Source organism: Amblyraja radiata, chromosome 28 (genome assembly GCF_010909765.2).
Source record: "Amblyraja radiata isolate CabotCenter1 chromosome 28, sAmbRad1.1.pri, whole genome shotgun sequence".
Lineage (NCBI taxonomy): Eukaryota > Metazoa > Chordata > Chondrichthyes > Rajiformes > Rajidae > Amblyraja > Amblyraja radiata.
In genome coordinates, this window is record NC_045983.1 from 14202100 (window position 1) to 14221085 (window position 18986).

Below are 18986 nucleotides of genomic sequence, written 5' to 3' on the forward strand. Positions count from 1 at the left end.
TTTGTGTGCAGTCCAGAGTGTAGTGACCTACCTCCCAGGCCTGGCCTGTGACTCGAAGCAATACAAAGCACTGCAGGACATCGGCTGGTCAGGCAGCGTCCGTGGAGGGAATGGAGAGGCAACATTTCGGGTCAGGGCCCTTCTTCAGACTGCAGTCCCGTGACTGCTGTAAAACTAGCTCTGGGTGGATTGCAGGGTGCAGGGTGTTGCTGGAATGTAGGGTGTGTATCATCTCAGCATTCTGGCCAGCCCCAGCTAGACGTGTGAAGGAATCCTTTATAACAATATTAAGATATAAATAGTTACCAAGCAATTTTGACTGAATGTAGAAATGAGGAACTGTAGATGATGGTTAATCCACAAAAGGACACAAGGTGCTGGAACAATTTAGCAGTGCAGGCAGCATCTCTAAAGAACATGGTTAAGTGACGTTTTAGGTCACGACCCTTCAGACTGAGAAACTAATCTTTGGACTGAAGAAGGGGCGCAACCCGTATAAGTCACTTAGTCATGTTCTCCAGAGATCCTGCCTGACCTGCTGAGCCACTCCAGCACTTTGTGTGTCATATTGACTGAACGGTGGATCTGGATTTCAACCATGACTACATGATGGAACAGGAGTATTGCAAAGCCTAAATACCTGAAAGAGAATTAGCAGCTGTGCTCTGATCCTGGCTTATTTGATTAGATTACTGCCTGCTAATTCGTTCCCAGGCATTTCAGTGTATTAGAATTTGAATCGCCCCTTGTTGTTCAGCCGATTGTACTGACTGACCACCAGCACAAAGCTGATTTGTTTGATTTGACCCTTTGTATAATAATCTCTAAATCCCACGCTCTCGAAAAGAGGGTTGAGAGGAAGGTGGAAAGGCAAAGTTTTCTTTTACTCTGCTGCCTTGTTCTTTACACCTTTATTCCCTCACCCCAGCTGTCATAGAACAGTGTAGTACAGGAACATGCCCTTTGGCCTACAGTGTCTTTGCCAAATTAAACAAATCTCAACCAGCAAGTGATCCACACCCCTCCATTTCCTGCATATCCATGAGCCTCTTAGACACCACTATCCTATCTACCTCTACCACCATCCCTGGCAGTGTGTTTCAGGTACCCGCCAACCTCTGTGTTTAAAAAAAAAAAATAATAATAAGTAAAAAAACCTTGCCCCTACATCTCCTTTAAACGTTGCCCCTCTCAACTTAAAGCTATTCCATCTCGTCTTTGAACTTTCCAACCTGGGGGGGTAAAAGGTTTCTGACTGTCTCTCCCAGCCATGGCTCCCATAATTTTATATACTTATATCAGGTCTCCTCTTAACATCTGGCGTTCCAATGAAAGAATCCAAGTTTGTGCAGCCTCTCCTTATATCCCACCCCCCCCCCCCCCCCCCCATTCAGGCAGCACTCTGATTTGATTAGTAAGGGTGTCTGGGGTTATGGGACGAAGGCAGGAGATTGGGGGAGAGGGAAAGATAGATCAGCCGTAATCGAATGGCGGAGTAAACTTGATGGGCCGAATGGTCTATTTCTGCTGCTAGAACTTATAAACTTAAATCTCTTCTGCACCCCCTCAAATGTCTCACAATCCTTCATTTAATGTTGCAACCGAAACTGCACAATACTTCAAATGCGGCCTAACCCAATGTTTATCATGACTTCCTGATGGTTTACACAATGATGAATAGCTCACACTTTCACTTTTGAGGCAGGGAGGTTACGTCATCATCATAAGTCATTAGGTAGACAAACATGCTGGAGAAACTCGGCGGGTGAGGCAGCATCTATGGAGCGAAGGAAATAGGCAACGTTTCGGGTCGAGACCCTTCAGATGTGAGAATGGGGGGGGGGGGGGGGGAAGCAGAAAGGAAGAAGTGGAGACAGTGGGCGGAGGGAGAGCTGAGAAGGGGAGGAGAAAGCAGGGACTACCTGAAATTAGAGAAGTCAATGTTCATACCGCTGGGGTGCAAACTGCCCAAGCGAAATATGAGTTGCTGCTCCTCCAATTTGCGGTGGACCTCACTCTGGCCATGGAGGAGGCCCAGGACAGAAAGGTCGGATTCGGAATGGGAGGGGGAGTTGAACTGCTGAGCCACCGGGAGATCAGGTAGGTTAATGCGAACCGAGCGGAGGTGTTGGACGAAGCGATCGCCAAGCCCAAGCTTGGTCTCACCGATGTAGAGCAACTGATATCTAGAGCTGCGGATGCAATAGATGAGATTGGAGGGGGTGCAGGTGAATCTCTGCCGCACCTGGAAAGACTGCTTGGGTCCTTGAATGGAGTCAAGGGGGGAGGTAAAGCGACAAGTGGTGCATTTCCTGCGGTTGCAAGGGAAAGTGCCAGGAGAGGGGGTGGTTTGGGTGGGAAGGGACAAATTGACCAGGGAGTTATGGAGGGAGCGGTCTCTGTGGAAAGCAGACTGGGGAGGAGATGGGAAGATGTGGCCAGTGGTGGGATCACGTTGGAGGTGGCGAAAATGTGAGAGGATTAGTTGTTGTATGTGACGGCTGGTAGGGTGGAAGGTGAGGAGAAGGGATCTCTGCCCTTGTTACGAGTGGGGGGATGGGGAGTGAGAGCAGAGTTACGGGGTTTAGAAGAGACCCTGGTGAGATCCTCATCTATAGTAGAAGAGGGGAACCCCCGTTCCCTGAAGAATGGGGACGTCTCCGATGCCCTGGTGTGGAATAACTTATCCTGGATGCAGATGAGGCATAGGCGGAGGAATTGGGAGTGGGGGATGGAGTCCTTACAGGTAGCAGGGTGGGAAGAAGTGTAGTCCAGATAGCCATGAGAGTCAGTGGGTTTATAGTGGATGTCGGTCAGTAGTCTATCACCTGCGATGGAGATAGTGAGGTCTAGAAATGGTAGGGAAATGTCGGAAATGGTCCAGGTGTATTTGAGTGCCGGATGGAAGTTAGTGATGAAATGAATGAAGTCAGTGAGTTGTGTGTGGGTGCAGGAGGTAGCACCAATGCAGTCGTCGATGTAGCGGAGGTAGAGTTTGGGGATAGTGCCCTGGTACACCTCGAACACGGATTGTTCGACGTACCCTACAAAGAGGCAGGCATAGCTAGGGTCCATGCATGTGCCCATAGCTACGCCTTGTATTTGGAGGAAATGGGAGGAGTCAAACAAAAAGTTATTACGGGTAAGGACCAGCTCCGCTAGGCGGAGGAGAGTATCAATAGACGGGGATTGGTTGGTTCTGCGGTCGAGGAAGAAACGGAGGGCTTTAATCGTGTGGGATGGAGGTGTAGAGTGACTGGACATCCATGGTGAAGATGAGGGAATGGGGGCCTAGAAAATGGAAGTCCTGGAGTAGACAAAGAGCGTGTGAGGTGTCTTGAACATAGGTAGGGAGGGCTTTAACCAGGGGGGGTTGGATGGAGTAGAGGTATGTGGAAATAAGTTTGGTGGGACACGAACAGGCAGAAACACTGGGTCTGCCAGGACCGTCGGGACTTAATCTTAAGTCGTTAGGGTGGAATGCTAATTGCCCTTTTGAACAATGCTCGGTAGCTTTCTGATTAAAACCTTGGTTTGCGTTGCGTTGCTTGCTTGCCTGCCGTTGTTTTGTAAATTAAAGCACAGTGGGGTGCCTCTGGTCAGATTCCCCAGTTGAACCTATAATCTAGGAAGTTGCTGACAATGCTGCACTGCCACAGGTGTTGCCTTTTGACAGTGACATTAAACTGAAGCCTGGTCTGTGCCCTGGATGCAAAAAATTCCAGAGATGTTGCCTGACCTGCTGAGTTACTCCAGCAGTTGTTTTGAGCAGGGTGGTTCTCCCCACTATCTTGGGTCAATATTTATCCTGTCCGATAAAAGATAGTTCAAAGGTCTCCAAGAGGTAGAAGGGGATGTCAGGACCACACTGTAGCTGATGAGAGGACACTTCAGTTGCCTGATAAAGGCTGGGAAGAAACTTTCCTAGATCTGGAGGTATGAGGGGAGAAAAGGGAGTGACTGGGTGAGATTAGTCATTGATTATGCTGGCAGTCATACCAAGGCAATGTAAAGTGTTGATGGAGTCATTGGAATAGATGCTTCTGATGGTGGCGATGGCTGTGTCTGTAAAGGAGTGGGCTGCGTCCACTGCTCTCTGCAGCCTCATTCATTGCTGTGTGTTAGAATTGCCAGACCCGGCCATAATGCAAACAGTCAGGATACTTTCCACAATACATCTGAGGAAGCTAGTGAAAGTATTTGAAGACCTTTTGAATGTCTTTAAACTTCTCAGAGAGAAGTGCGTCAATGTAGAGGCACTCACGCACCTTCTTCGTATCTATTAGTTTTTTTAGTTTATAGATACAGTTCGCACTGACCAGCGGTTCGCATACACCAGTACCACCACTAGAGACAATTTAAAATATTTTCCGAAGCCAATTATCCCGCAAACCTGTACTATGGAGTGTGGCAGGAAACCGGAGCACCCAGAGGAAAGCCATAGAATCACAGGGAGAACATACACACTCCGTAGAGACAGCACCCGTAGTCAGGATCAAACCTGAATCGTTAGCGCTGTAAGGCAGCAACTCTACTGCTGCGCCACTGTGCAGCCCTAAATGTTGTTAATGCCCAGGAATTTTTAGCTGCTAACTCTCTCTACCACTGACCCTCCAATGAATACTGGCGCATGTACATTGAAACAGTGTTGATATTGGTTTATTTTTGACACACACTGAGATATATTGATAAACTTTATTTGCATCGCTATCCAGTCAAATTGTGTTGGACCTGAGTGCAATCAAGCCAGGCACAATTACAACAGGAAATGCAAAGAGAAAAATACCGGTGTGCAGAAATAGGAACAACACACTTGTACACCCTTAGCTCATGAAGTGCAAGAGACTTCACAAACTGTGAAATAGTTTGGGTGCCCGGCAATTGGGGGAATAAATCTAATTTCAATATCAGTGAATTACTGAATTGTAGTAGATAAGTGGTGATGAATCTGTCCTTCATGTTCTTCAGTGTGACAAGTGGGGACACAGGATAGTGTTGTGGGTTCCCGCAAATCGATTCACTCCCTTGGGCAGGTTTAACTTAAAGTTGCCACAGATGAGCGGCCCCATTGGCCCTGCCAGATAGAACATAGAACAGTATAGCACAGGAAGAGATGCCCAACTGCCTGCACGTGATCTGTATCCCTCCATTCCATGCATATCCATATGCCTGTCTAAAAACCTCTTAAATGCCACAATCATATCTGCCTCTAACATCAACCCTGGCAGCATGTTCCAGGCACCCGCCACTCTCAGTGTAAATAACATAAACTTGCCCTGCACATCTTGTTTAAACTTTGTCCAGCTCGCCTTCACGCTATGTCACTTCCCCTCGGGTTCTTTTGCCAGTTGGTTTACATGTGCCCTCTGGTCATCGACCCTTGTCCCAGTGGGACCAGGTTCCAAGTCACCCTCTCAAATCTTCATAATTTCAAAAACTACTATTAAATCTTTAATTTGCTCTGCTCTGGGAACAGACCCAGTCTCTTCAGCCTTGCAGAACGGAAACCTTTCTACCTGAATTGCAATAAACCTCTTGTGTGCCCTCTCCTTGACATCCTTCCCACGCATGGGAATAATTTAGCTGGGGACTCTTTAAAGAGTTGTTTAGTTTAAGCCGAGGGTTTTGAATTCACTGAACAGGATCGAGTGGTCTTTATAGCATTCTTTGCTGATTGTCCTGCCCCCTACTAAGGTTAATGATCATGAGCTCCAGGTCTCCCTGTTTCTACACTGCATTTGAGGTAGTTTTATCGTATTTTCTGACACCTCGCTTCCTCCATCCTCAAGGCTGATTGTTCTGGCACCCACTGTTAGCTAATGGCGCATGTCGGCAATGTTTAACCAGGTTAAAATTAGAAGTATTTCTGTCTGAGTTCTCCTTCAGTCCTGCGTACACAACCTCTCACTGAGGTGATAACTGCCAATGCAACTGTCTATTTTTAGCAGCACAGAGTGATTGAATTTTGTTTGAGGATAACACTCACTCCCTCACTCTCTGCTTGGAGCTGCTATTCGTCCTCTGCTCCTTATATGGAGCAGGGAGCTTGCAGCCACTCCAACCTTCAATTAAGTCGTGTCTGATCTGTATTCTGCCTCCTTTACTCATCCATCAGTATGCCCTCGAATGCCAACAAGACCCATCTTGGTTTTGAAAACTCCCAACAGAGCTTACATCTAAATTTACTAAATTGGTACAATCACACAGCTGGTAGAGCCACTGCCTCAACGCCAGAGACTCACCCGGGTTCGACCCTGACCTTGAGTGCTGTCTGTGTGGAGTTTGCGCCTTCTCTCTGTGACCCCCATAGGTTTCCTCCTGGTGCTCTGGTTTCCTCCCACAAGCCAAAGGCATGCGCATTTGTAGGTTCATTGCCCTCTGTAATTTACCCCTCAAGTGTAGGGAGTGGATGAGAAAGTGGAATGATATCGGACTACTGTGAATGCATGATTGATGGTCAGTGTGGACTCAGTGGGCCAAAGGGCCTGTTTCCATGTATCTCTAAACTAGACGAAACCCCCAGTATCCACAATTGTTTGCGAAGATGCTTCTCAGTTTCCACTTCCTTGTGTTGTAAGGTGTTTCCTCATCCCAGGGTGGAAATGTCATGAACAAGAAGACATAGCTTTATCAGGGGCAAAGTTTAAAGGAGATGTACAGGGCAAGTTTTTCTTTTACAGAGGATGGTGGGTGCATGGAATGTGCCGCCAGGGATGGACGTGGAGGCAGATATGAAAGTAGCATTTGTTTTTGGATCTGAACGTACATATGCAGGGAATAGACTAGACACACTTGGACCACGCACTGCCAGAGATTAGTTCAGCAGTGGGCTGAAGGGCCTGTTCCTGTGCTTTGTGGACATTGTGGGCTGAAGGGCCTGTTCCTGTGCTTTACTGTGTTCAATGTATATCACTTCTGATTATTTGGCTTCGTGACTTGGGGTTCTCACCGAAGAAATGGACACTGCAAATCCAAAAGATAAAAAAAGAAAATGCTGGGAAGTCTCTAGAGGTCAAGCAGTACCCGTGGAAAGGAACTGCAGAGGCTGATTTACACACAAAGACATGAAGTGGTGGAGTAATTCAGCAGGACGGGCAGCATCTCTGGATTGAAGGAATTTGTGACATTTCGGGTCTCGACCCAAAACGTCACCCATTCCTTCTATCCAGAGATGCTGCCCCGCTGAGTTACTCCAGCATTTTTTGTCTATCTTCGGTTTAAACCAGCATCTGCAGTTCCTACCTAGAACATGAATAAGTGCCATTTTCGATTAGCCCCCTTCTTCCAACTGATTGCAGGTGGTGGAGGGAGGGGGAAGAAAGCTGAGAGAAAGGAGAGGCAGGACAAAGTGTGGCCCGTAATAGGTGGACTCGGGCAAGGGCGGTTATTGGTAGGCGCATGGTTGGAGCTAAGGCCAGAGATTAAAGCAGTCGGTGTGAGATGGAAAGGTTGAAGAGTTGCAAATTGTGAAGTCAGAGGAAGGAATGTCGGAGGAGGGGGGAGGATAGAAATAGGTGCGAGTCCAGGTGAGGCACAGGGGACGAGGGAGGGAAGGGGAGAAAGCGGAGGGAGGGGGTTGTCAGAGGCTGCCTAAAATTGGACGATTCAATGTTCACACGGTTGGGCCGTAAGTCTAGTTGCTGCTCCATTGTCTGCTCTGTAATCCCCAACACCACTGTGATTAGTATAAGAATGTTGATGCGGTGGGTCATTGGAGAGAACAAATGGTGTCTTGAAATTGAGCTTTGTTTCTCATCCAGAGGCATATTATTTCTCGTGCTTCAAACTTGGTCCACTCACCCTCGATGTTTATCTTTGTGTATAATCTGAGTGACATGTTGCAGTTGCTAAGCTGTTTAATAGCATTAAGGCATTAACACAAAGCGTGCTTTGAAAGGAATTTATGATTAGAACTCTGATTATCCTTCCCTCCCTCTGAGTCATGTCCGTGGTTACAAGTTGTCTACAGTCCACTGTATAATCCGTCCCAAGCCTCCAGTGCAGTGAAACCGTGGGTATGAGTGCAGAGCTGGACCTTTCAGTCTGGTGGCTGGTGGGTTAGATAGTTCCATCACCTTTATTCATGCAGAGTGTCTGTAATTTCCTCTCGCTGTGCCAACAGTTGAGTCATTCTGCACTGGGTGCGGCAACCTCACTCAACTAGAGGTTCATGAATATTTCGGACCACTGCCAAAACGTGGAAAGTTTTACATGAAATATTTTAATCCATAAAGTGCAACTATAAGACATTAGCCAGAAGACTACCGGTAATTTTGCAGGCTTTTAAGGAGAAGGGGAAATGACTTGAGAGACTCGGGGGGGCCATTCCTCGTGTAGTGTACGTGTGTATATGGAACAAGCTCGAGGAGGTTACAATGGTGACATTGAGACAGGTATGTGGGTAGGAAAGGTTTAGACGGAAATGGGCCAGATGCAAGCAATTGGGGCTAGCTTGGATACACATCCTGGTTGGCAGACCCTGTTTCCATGCTGTATGATTCTGACTCTGACTATTTAAAATAATGTAATGTCACTTAATGTCACTTAAGGGTAAATAGTGAATTGCAGAATCTTGGAAATTGAGTTGGAAGATCAGTTAGTGCCATGCTGTTCTTTCCCTGGATCCCAGCAGATTTTTCCCTTTGGGATTGTTCATTCGTGTGAAGGTATTTCCTCAATGTAATGAGGAATGATCTATTCAGTCTCTATATGCTGTATCAAATCTCTCATTTGGTGCTAAAAGAGTTTATTTTAATGCCAAGTGTCGTTGCTCCTCTAATGGTGAGTTTATACTCCCAAGGTGCTGCAAAATGTCCAGAAACCCCTCACTCTGAATTTCCAAACTATAATCCATTGGGACAGTGTCTTTGTGTGCCCTGTGTCTCATTTTGTGAAATCAAAAATGACATGAAGTGAAAAGATTCTTGAACTCAGTTCATTGACCATCAGGAAGGATATAAACCCTGAGCTCTCTCGGACATCTCTCGGACATCCTGAACTAAATCAGTTGCCAGTGCATGAGCTCTTGAACCCTTAACTTCAGTACCTGCTATATCATTTCTAAGTTCTTTTGAACCTCCTGTCTCTTTCATTTTGATCGATGGCCCTAAACTCCTTAACTGGTGTGGTGCAACCAGCCTTAGGTGGTTTAAGCCACATTGAAGATGCTATATAAATGCAAATTGTTTGTAAAGTACTCTTGTCTCACTATTGTGTGTAATTTTCATCCTTGCTATATTTGGAGAGGCACAAGTGGATTGTATGTGTGGACTGCTGTTTTGTCTTGTCCTGTACGCAGAGAATGTGCTGCTTTCCTGTACCTTCGGCTCCTACCATCGGGAAGAAGGTACACGAGCCTGAAAACCGTGACCTACCAGGTTCAAGAACAACTTCTTCCCAGCAACCATCAGCTCTTGAACACCACACAGCACTGACCTCAGCTATGAACTACTGTGGACTGTGTCTTTGGTTGCACTGCAGACCTTTTTTGCATTATTATTGTGGTTATTAATACATTGAATTTTTTATTATTATATTTGTGTATTGTTAACGGGCCATTTACACTGTTGCAAGTATGAATTTCATTGTTCCGTTGTGGGTATATACGACAATTAAACACGTATGATTCTTGCAGTAGTATCCGCTCAGGGCAGTGTTAATCTGGAGTGCATTGTTCCATTGATCGTTGGGCAAGTATGATCCGTTAGGATGCAGACTGATTGTCGTTAATCAGGTCAGCTCAAGGCTGGGAGGAGCGGAGCCTCTCTGCTCTGCCCGTTGAAGGGTCTGTAATTTATAAGCATCCCTGCCGTCTGTGCTTGCTCCCTCCACTCACGTCGTAGTTTGAGATCTGCCTATTTGAACCACAAAGCTGCTTCCAGCAAACTGCAGCCTGACCTCCTTCATGGTGCCAGTCCCCGAGGTAAAAGATGCCAGTGCTCTGCATTGGAGCACTCCGCAGTCTGCCAGTACCTGTGGAAGCATTAATCCAGACTACATGGAGGCATGGAATATAGCCTCTGCACGTTCCCATCTCATGTCCCCAGGACAGGGACACCACGGTTAGGTACAGAGTAAAGCTCCCTCTACCTTTCCACAGCTTTGTCTATCTTTGTGTGTCAGTGGACATAATGACCTGGAGCTGTCGACCTATGACCAGAGGACATGGTTCAATAGTTCTTCATTATCACCTACAGAGATACAGTGAAATTTTATATTGCATCATTCAGTAAAGAGTTAGCATACTTAAGCACAATCTGCGATTAGTACAAAGTGTATAGAAATAACCCACAAGAGTCGGCAGGTTTTGGCGTAATTTTCAAAGTCTAGTCTGGTCCGCTCACTCGGTCTTCTGGAGTGGCGCTTGATCCAGGCGAGCCCAGGACCTCAAGCCCTTGCCTTTGCAAGCAAGCAAACCGTCATCCCTCTCGTTGCCCGGCCTCCTTCAGCCCTTGAGGTTTAAGGTGAGAGGGGCAAAATGTAATAAAACATGAGGGGCAACTTTTTCCACTTAGGGTAAATGGGTAAATGGGTAAATGGGTAAATGGGTAAATGGAACGAGCTGCCAGAGGTGGTTGTTGAGGCAGATACTATAACAGTATTTAAAAGATACTTGGACAGGTACATGGATAAGAAAGGTTTAGAGAGATATGGATCAAATGGCACGGACAGGTTGGGCCAAAAGGCCCGTTGATGTGCTGCTTGATTCTATACCTATTGTAATGGGGGCATCGTTACATACACAAGAAATTAAAGCATTTGCAAGCGGTGACTATCTTAACATAGAACGTAGAACAGTATGGCACAGGAACAGGCTCTTTGGCTCACAATGTCTGTGCCAAACATGATGTCAAGATAGACTAGCATCATCCACCCACACATTATCCATATCCCTCCATTTCCTGCATATCCACTTGCCTATCTAAAAGGCTCTTAAACACCACTATTGTATTTGTCTCCACCATCTCCCCTGGCAGCGTGTTCCAGCACCCACCACTCTGTAAAAAAAAAAAACTTGCCCTGCACCTCTTTAAAGTTTGTCACCTTCACATTAAAGCAATGCCTTATAGTGTCTCTGGAATTGCTGGAAGTACTCAGCAACAGCAAGAGCAAATTCCTCTTTTGAGAGCATTAAAGGGAATAACTGAACCTTCAGAAAGTAGTAATGTATGAACAAAGGATTTGGTGTCAGAGTGGGGACCTGGTGATTGCAGAAAAAATGTCCAATGGGTCCCATGAGATTGCAGCTCATGGTTTTAACCAGAAAACATCTTAAATTGGTTTTAACCAGAAAACATCTTAAATCAGCAGTTTCTTGCCACCAGCAAATGATATCAGATAGGCTTGGACAATTTAAATATCTTGGTTTGATTGAGTTTACTTTGACCAAATGTGTGAAAGTAACAGTCTGCAGCAGTGTCTGTCAATTCCCTTCACAGACTGACACAAAACGCTGGAGTAACTCAGTGGGACAGGCAGCATCTCTGGAGAGAAGGAGTGGGTGACGTTTCGGGTCAAGATCCTTGCTGCCTGACCTGCTGAGTTCCTGCAGCACTTGGTGTATTGGGGTGTCTGGGGCGCTGGTGTGCACAGATCGTGCTGTCCCCCTAAAGCTGGTTAGGTTGCCACCTTGAAATCCGTTAGTTCTTATCAGCGTAGTCACAGTGGCTGCTGCAAGTGAAGCTTTAGGATCTAATGACATTAACCTGATCCCTGCTCTGAAGCTGCTTTAAATAGAGTCATTGTCAACAGTCATAATTGATTGTATAATTTAATTGCAAAGCAAACAAAATGATGAAGTGTTGAGCTAGTCTTCCGGCTTTTTGTGTCCAACCTCTCGGGAAGTACAGCTGTGCTTCCCAGTTATAGACTCATGCAGTATGGAAACAGGCCCTTCTGCCCAACGAGCCCATGCCGACCAAGACGCCCCATCTACACTAGACCCACTAGTGTTCTGTTTTTTAAAACAGTTTGTTTACATATTTGCAAAATTAAAAAAATAAAATATAATTGTCCTTGTTGCTGTTACATGGGTGGTGTAGTGCCCAATTAATGTTTTGTGTGTAGGGTAGTCATTATTTTACAAGATGAGTAATCCAGAGACATGAGTTTAAATGCCCCTATTGGCAGTGGGCAACTTGCATTTAATTTAGTTAAATAGGTCTGGAATACAGAGATGGTAACAGTAATCTAGTTTATGAAACAAAATATTAAGTGCTGGAGGAACTTGGCGGGTCAGGCTGTATATGTGGAGGAAATGGACATGTGTCGTTTTGGATCGGGACCCTTCTGGCTATTTGGAGAAGGAGTGAAAGCCAGAAAAGAGATGGTTGGACAGTGGAGAGTGTAATGTTCATACGTTGGGCTGTAAGCTACCCAAGCGCAATGTGAGGTCCTGTTCCTCTAGTTTGTGTGTGGCCTCACTCTGGCAATGGCAGAGACAATGTTCAGGAAGATCAGTGTGGGAAGGGGGTTTACTAAGAATTTTTTAGGAAAGAAAATCTCTCCTTGCCAAATTGCCTATGTTTCAGTTTAGGTTTATTATTGACACATGTATGAACGCACAGTCAAAAGCTTTGTTCTGCATGCTATCCACAATCAAGTCAAACTCAAGCACATTAGGTAGAACAAAGGGGAAGATGCAGTGTACAAGATACAATGTGCAGAATATAGTTATCAGCATTGTAGTGCATCAGTTCCCGGGCTGGTCTGGGCTGTGTCCACAATTTGCTGCAATTTCTTCTGGTCTTGAATGGAGCTGTTTCCAAACTAAGCTTTAATGCATCCTGATAAAATGCTTTCTATGATGCATCTGTAGAAGTTGGTGACTCTTCACCATTTACTCCATCTACACTTCATGCTGTGTCGGTAAAGCAGCCAATATAAACAAAGGCTTGTCCCATCCCGGTCATTCCTTCCACCCGCACCGGTCAGACATAAGATACAGAAGCTTGAGAGCATGTACTGCAGAGTCGGGAACACCACAGACTCTTCCCCTCTGTTATCAGGTTTCTGAACAGTCCTTACATAAGCTAGGGTACTGTCCAATTCGCCTCTACCCCATTGTGAAAATTGGACTGTGGAATGGGCCAGTTGGCAACATTCCCTGATGGACTTCTCGTTGTGCTGGGCGGCTAACAAGTTGCGGGCAGACCAAAGAGCATCTTTCGCCGAGTTGATGATCTTCCAGCAGCACGATGTCGGTCTCTGTGTCCCTGGGAACAAGCCTGTAAGTCAGAGCTGTTTGGGATGAACCGTGACGAGGACCCTTGCATCATATCAGAGCAGGCAGTGTCACATGGCTACTCAGTCAACCACATGCTATGGATCTGGAGTTGTCCATTGGCCAGCCCAGGTAACGATACCAGATTTCTCTCCCCAAAGGAAACTAGAGAAGCAGATGGGATTTTAACCACAATCTGCCCTTCCAGTCTCAGCAATAGCAAGAATATCTTTTTATTCCGCATTTATTTAAGTACATTTAAATTCCCAGCTGTTGTGAGGGATTTGAATTCGTCTCTCTTTCATTTCATTCGTCCAGCCCTCGTACTGCTGGTCCGGTAACACGGCCACCTTGTTTTGGCTGCCTTTTTCACAGAATCACAATGATTCGTTTCTTATTCAGACAAAAGGTTTTGCATTTAATGGGGTCGCAGACAAAGGCCTGGTTAAAGGAGAGAAAATGGAGTATAAATAAATGGGTCATGTTTAGGTTGACAGACTGTTCTGAGCATTTGCCTGCATCCATTTACAGCCTGTATTCAAATCTGATGAAAGGACAGATTGTAAAGTAGCATCAATCACCCCATTAAATCAGCACAGGTAATGTGGAGGAGCTATCCATTGAGTCTCACAGCCCCACACTCTCCTCACGACCCTTCCTTTCAAATACTTTCACAGCTCTCTTTTCAACACTAGTTGAATGTTCCTCCTCTTCTTGTAGAGCAAAGAAAACAAGCTGTTTTGTTTTAAGTTCTATTTGCTTAATTGTTCTTGCCATGGGACTGTTTTTGTGAGGCTATTGCTAACATGTCGCTATTTTCTCGACAAGAAAATGCTGGGTGCCATTGAAAGATGTGGAAACGGGAAACTTGAAAAATTATAATGTGACTACTCAGAATCTGCAAGTGTTTAATATGTAACAGGCAAGGTGAGTAAGAGTGTTTTGGATATGTTGCCACTGTTCCTGAAGATTGGGGGTAACTTGCACTCCAGTTTTGAGCGGTCTGCGGTGGCAAAACAAGAGTGTTTAACTGTCATATGTACAACAGCGGAACAATGACATTTGTACTTGCAGCAGCTTTACAGGCTCAAACTTAATTTAATAAAATTAGTAACCATAATACTAGTGCAAAAATCAAAGTCCTTAGTGCAACCAAAGGCAGTCCCTCGAAGTTGATAGTTGAGGTCAGTGTGCAGTATTCAAGATTTTGTTGGTTGTTGAGAAGAAGCTGTTTTTGAGGTTGTGGTTTTCAGGCTCCTGTACCTTCTTCCTGATGGTAGTGGCTAAATGAGACTGTGGCCAGGGTGGTGTGGGTCTTTGATGTTGGTTGCATCTTTGAGGCAGCGATTCCTATAAATCGCTTTGATGTAGGGGAGGTCAATACCCGTGATGGACTGGGCAGAGTCTGCCACTGTGTAATCTTCGTGTTATCCGCACCAGTTGATGCAACCAGTCAGTATGCTCTCTACCATGCACATGAAGAAGTTCAAGAGAGTATTTGCCAACATGCCGAATACACAATGAGGTCGTGATGGGAACTGCAGACTGGCGTGGGTGGGATAATGGGTGGCTGGGCGGGCGAGTGGGTAGGTTCTAAGATGGTGCATGGCTTTGTCTTCACCATTCATGGCCTTGAGGATCTCAACATGACCCCCAATGCTGCAGCTCCCTTATGAGCAGGTGTCAATTAGAGATTCCCAAGAGTAAGGATGTTCACTTCAAAGATGCTTTAAGTACATCTTAGAACAGTGGCAAACACAAAAAAGCATCTCAGGAGAGAAGGAATGGGTTGAGACCCTTCCCGAAACGTTACCCATTCCTTCTCTCCAGCGATGTTGCCTGTCCCACTGAGTTACTCCAACATTTTATGTCTATCATCGGTTTAAACCAACATCTGCAATTCCTTCCTACACAAAGCACAGTGGTGCCCAGGAATGTCGTCCTTCAGCCCACCATGTCTAATTGGAACATGATGCAGAGTTAAACTAATCTCTTCTGCCTGCAGGTGATCCATATCTCTCCATTCCCTGCAGTGAGCCTGTCTAAAATCCTCTTACTAATTCCACTGTTATATCTGATAATCTGCCATTATATCTTGAATTGGACAGATCTTGCAGGGACAGGTTGCCCTTGAGTTGTTCACGTCCCAGAAGTGTTTGGGAGGCTGCGATTAACGCTGCGCATGGATGGACCCGAGCTTGTACCACGTCTGAGAACTTGATTGTAAAATGCCCCTTTCATCAATTGTCAAAAGGTTGTGTTGCGTTCAGTTTAGTTTATTGTCACGTTTAAGGAGGTACAATGAAAGCTTTTGTTGCGTGCTATCCAGAAAGACAATATATGATTACAATTGAGCCATTTACAGCATATAGATGTTTAGTGCAAGGTGAAGCCAACAAAATCCGATCAAGGATAGTCCGAGGGGTCACCAATGAGGTATATAGTAGTTCAGGACTGCTCTCTGGTTGTGGTACGATGATTCAATTGCCTGATAACAGCTGGGAAGAAACTGTCCCTGAATCTGGAGGTGTGCATTTTCACACTTCTATACCTTTTGCCCGATGGGAGAAGAGGGAGTGGCCAGGGTGCGACTCGTCTTCGATTATGCTGTTGGCCTTGCTGAGGTATAAATGGAGTCAATAGAAAGGAGGTTGGTACACTGCTTCAAGTGGATGTTGAATGTACAATCCATCCTTTTTTCTGCATCTGTGAACCTGTCAACAGGTTGCTCTCAGTCAGCTCGCTGACATACGTGATCATTGTCTAAATAAGATAACATACAAAATATATTGCATATGGACACAGGTGTGAGGGCCTGGATACTGCTCTGGTTAAAATAGAGAGCATAACTGAATGAATCATTTTTAGCTTGACAGACTGTGAGGAGCAGGGTGCCTTCAATCTGTATTGAAATCGGGTGGAAGGACAGATTGTAATGCAATTTTAACTGTCCCAGGCTGGGTGTGAAAATGAACTGTGAAGAGATTGCCGTATCTGGGCAAGGTGAGGGAGAGTCAACAGGCAGAATAGGAAAACAGCGAGAAAATCGTGAGCGTTGGTTTGCAGAATGATTCATCAAATGCAGAGATATTGTGGGCACAACAAACCAACGCCTCCCCCTCTTTCCCCCATCTCCTCTACCCCTTCCCCACGTATCCCTTCCTCTGGTTTCAGGTTTCACGCTTCACTCCTTACATTACAACCTTTTGTAGTTATTTTTTCATCTCTTGCCTTTGTCCACCTATCTGCCTTATCCCCCTCACAGCTTTTAGTTTAGAGATACAGCGCGGGAACAGGCTCTTCAGCCCACCGGGTCCACACCGACCAGCGATTTCCCCCCCCCCCCCCCCCCACATTAACACTATCCAACACACACTAAGGACAATTTACATTTATACCAAGCCAATTAACCTACAAACCTGTACATCTTTGGTGTGGGAGGAAAGGAAACCGAAGATCTCAGAGAAAACCCATACGGTCACAGGGAGAACATACTAACGCCGTACAGACAGCACCCATAGTCAGGATCTCTGGCACTGTAAGCGCTGTAAAGCAGCAACTCTACTGCTGGGCCACCATACCGCTCTATCACCTGCGTTCACCTATCACTTACTAGGCTTTGCCCAGCCCCCACCTCTTTTCCAGCTCTCCCCCCACCTCCCCCATTACAGTTAGTCTGATGAAGGGTCCCGCTCCAAGATGTCGCCTGTTCGTGTTTTCTGAAGATGCTGCCTGACCCACTGAGTTACTCCTGCGCTTTCTGTCATTTTATATTCAACAACAGCTGCTTCCCAGCATCTGTAGTTCCTTCGGACTCATTTAGAACATTAGTCTTCGTTGCAGGGGTTAGGAGAAGAGAGACGAGCCAAGAGCTATAGATGCTGGAATCTTGAATGAAAGAAAAATAAACCACTGGGGGAATTCAGCGGGTCGGACAGCAACGTGGAGGGAATCAACAAGCAGCGTTTTGGGTCGGAACCTCCTTCAGACAGGTCCCATGGTAGGTGCTGAGATGGGGGGGGGGGGGGGGGGGAGATGGTAGGTGCTGAGAGGGGGGGGGGGGGGGGGGGAGATGGTAGGTGCTGAGAATCCAGAACTAGGAGCACAGGAGATGTGAGGAACTGCAGGTGCTGAAACTCGCTCAGTCATGCTGGAGGAACTCTGGGTCAGGTAGCAATTCTGGAGGACATGGATAGGTGACATTTCAGGTCAGAACCTTCTTTAAACTGGGATAATTGCCCCCAGAGTAGGGTGTCATCAACATAGGGTTACGGTTGGAACCAGAGAGCTATGGAAGACCCATTGAGTTTTTCATGTTGAAATTGATGGAATGTAGACACAAGATACTGCAGATGCTGGAATCTTGAGCTGATGAATTGTGGAATCAAGCAAGAAGGTAGTGTTGAGATAGAGGATCAACCATGAACCATTGAAATGGGGAGCAGGCTGAAGTGACTCCTGGCCACGCCATTTGAGGGTGAGGCAGGGCAAGGCACTCAGCACCTGCCTTTACCTGTATCCCACGGCCTGGCCAGGACTCTGCCTGCCGCAGGGTCCGCTGGGTCCTTGGGGAAACTAGTTGATCAACGCGAACCTGCAGAAAGTGAACAACTCCCCTTGAGCCAATATCAGCCGTGGCAACCGTATCCTCGCCCCCATTCAGAAGACTGTAGGTTCCAGCCTCATGCAGTGAATTAATCCAGCCTGGGACTCTCACTGTTGTACCACGGAGATGCTGAACTGCTCGGGGTGCAGTTTAGTTTAGTTTGCCGATACAGCATGGAAACAGGCCCTTTGGCCCACCGAGTCTATGTTGACCAGCAATCGCCCATACACTAGTTCTATCCTACACACTAGAGGCAGTTTACAGAAGCCAATAAACGTACATGTTTTTGGAGTGTGGGAGGAAACTGAAGCAGCCAAAGAAAACCCACGCAATCACAGGGAGGACGTACAAAGTCCATACAGACAGCATGGTCGAACGCGTCATGATCGAACCCGGGTCTCTGGCGTTGTAAGGCAGCAACTCTACCGCTGCGTAACTGTGCAGCATTCGTCTTCACCGCCAGGTGTTAAACCCAGACTGTTGGGCAGGACTGCTCTGCTGCACCATTTTAACGTTGTAACCAATTTATTCTCCGCTAATGTGGGCAGCACAGTGGTGCAGCTAGCAGAGCTGTTGCCTTGCAGCGCCAGAGACTCCCCAGATCCACCCTGACCTCTGGTGCAGTCTGTGTGAAGTTTGCACGTTCTTCAATGGGTGATCGATGGTCAGCAGTGAGCCGAAGGGCTTGTTTCCAGCTGTATCTTTCAAACAAGCATTCAGTGTTATAGAAAAGGACATCGATGCTGTCTGTATATTGTGCGTACTACATCATGGTGACTGCATTGTAAGTGCTTCAGTGACTACATAATCTTATTGGCACATGTGATGTAAAACGAGATGTACAACAAGTTCCATTTCTAATGCAATGCAAGACATTGAGGTCAAGTCGAGTCGTCTTTAGACCCATGAATATTTTCACGGTAATGGTGTGCTCATTGAATTTGCCAATGAAAACAGTCACTTCCACAAACTCTTAAATGACTGTGTTCTCTTTGTTTGACCCTCCAGTACCAGGTGGGGCAACTGTTTTCTGTAGCAGAGGCGAGTAAGAATGAGACGGGCGGCGGCGAGGGAGTTGAAGTGTTAAAAAATGAACCGTACGAGAAAGATGGCGAGAAAGGACAGTATACGCACAAGATCTACCATCTACAGCGGTAA

General features: G+C 46.2%; 1 protein-coding gene across 1 annotated transcript in view; it reads left to right on the forward strand.

The window, feature by feature from the left end:
* The window catches only part of pitpna (phosphatidylinositol transfer protein alpha), a 61006-nt gene that overhangs the window by 20719 nt on the left and 21301 nt on the right, over positions 1 to 18986 (forward strand). Inside the window, exon 3 of the mRNA XM_033045862.1 lies at positions 18837 to 18982. Within this exon, the coding sequence (XP_032901753.1) occupies positions 18837 to 18982 (146 nt within the window). The remainder of the gene's footprint in view (positions 1 to 18836; positions 18983 to 18986) is intronic.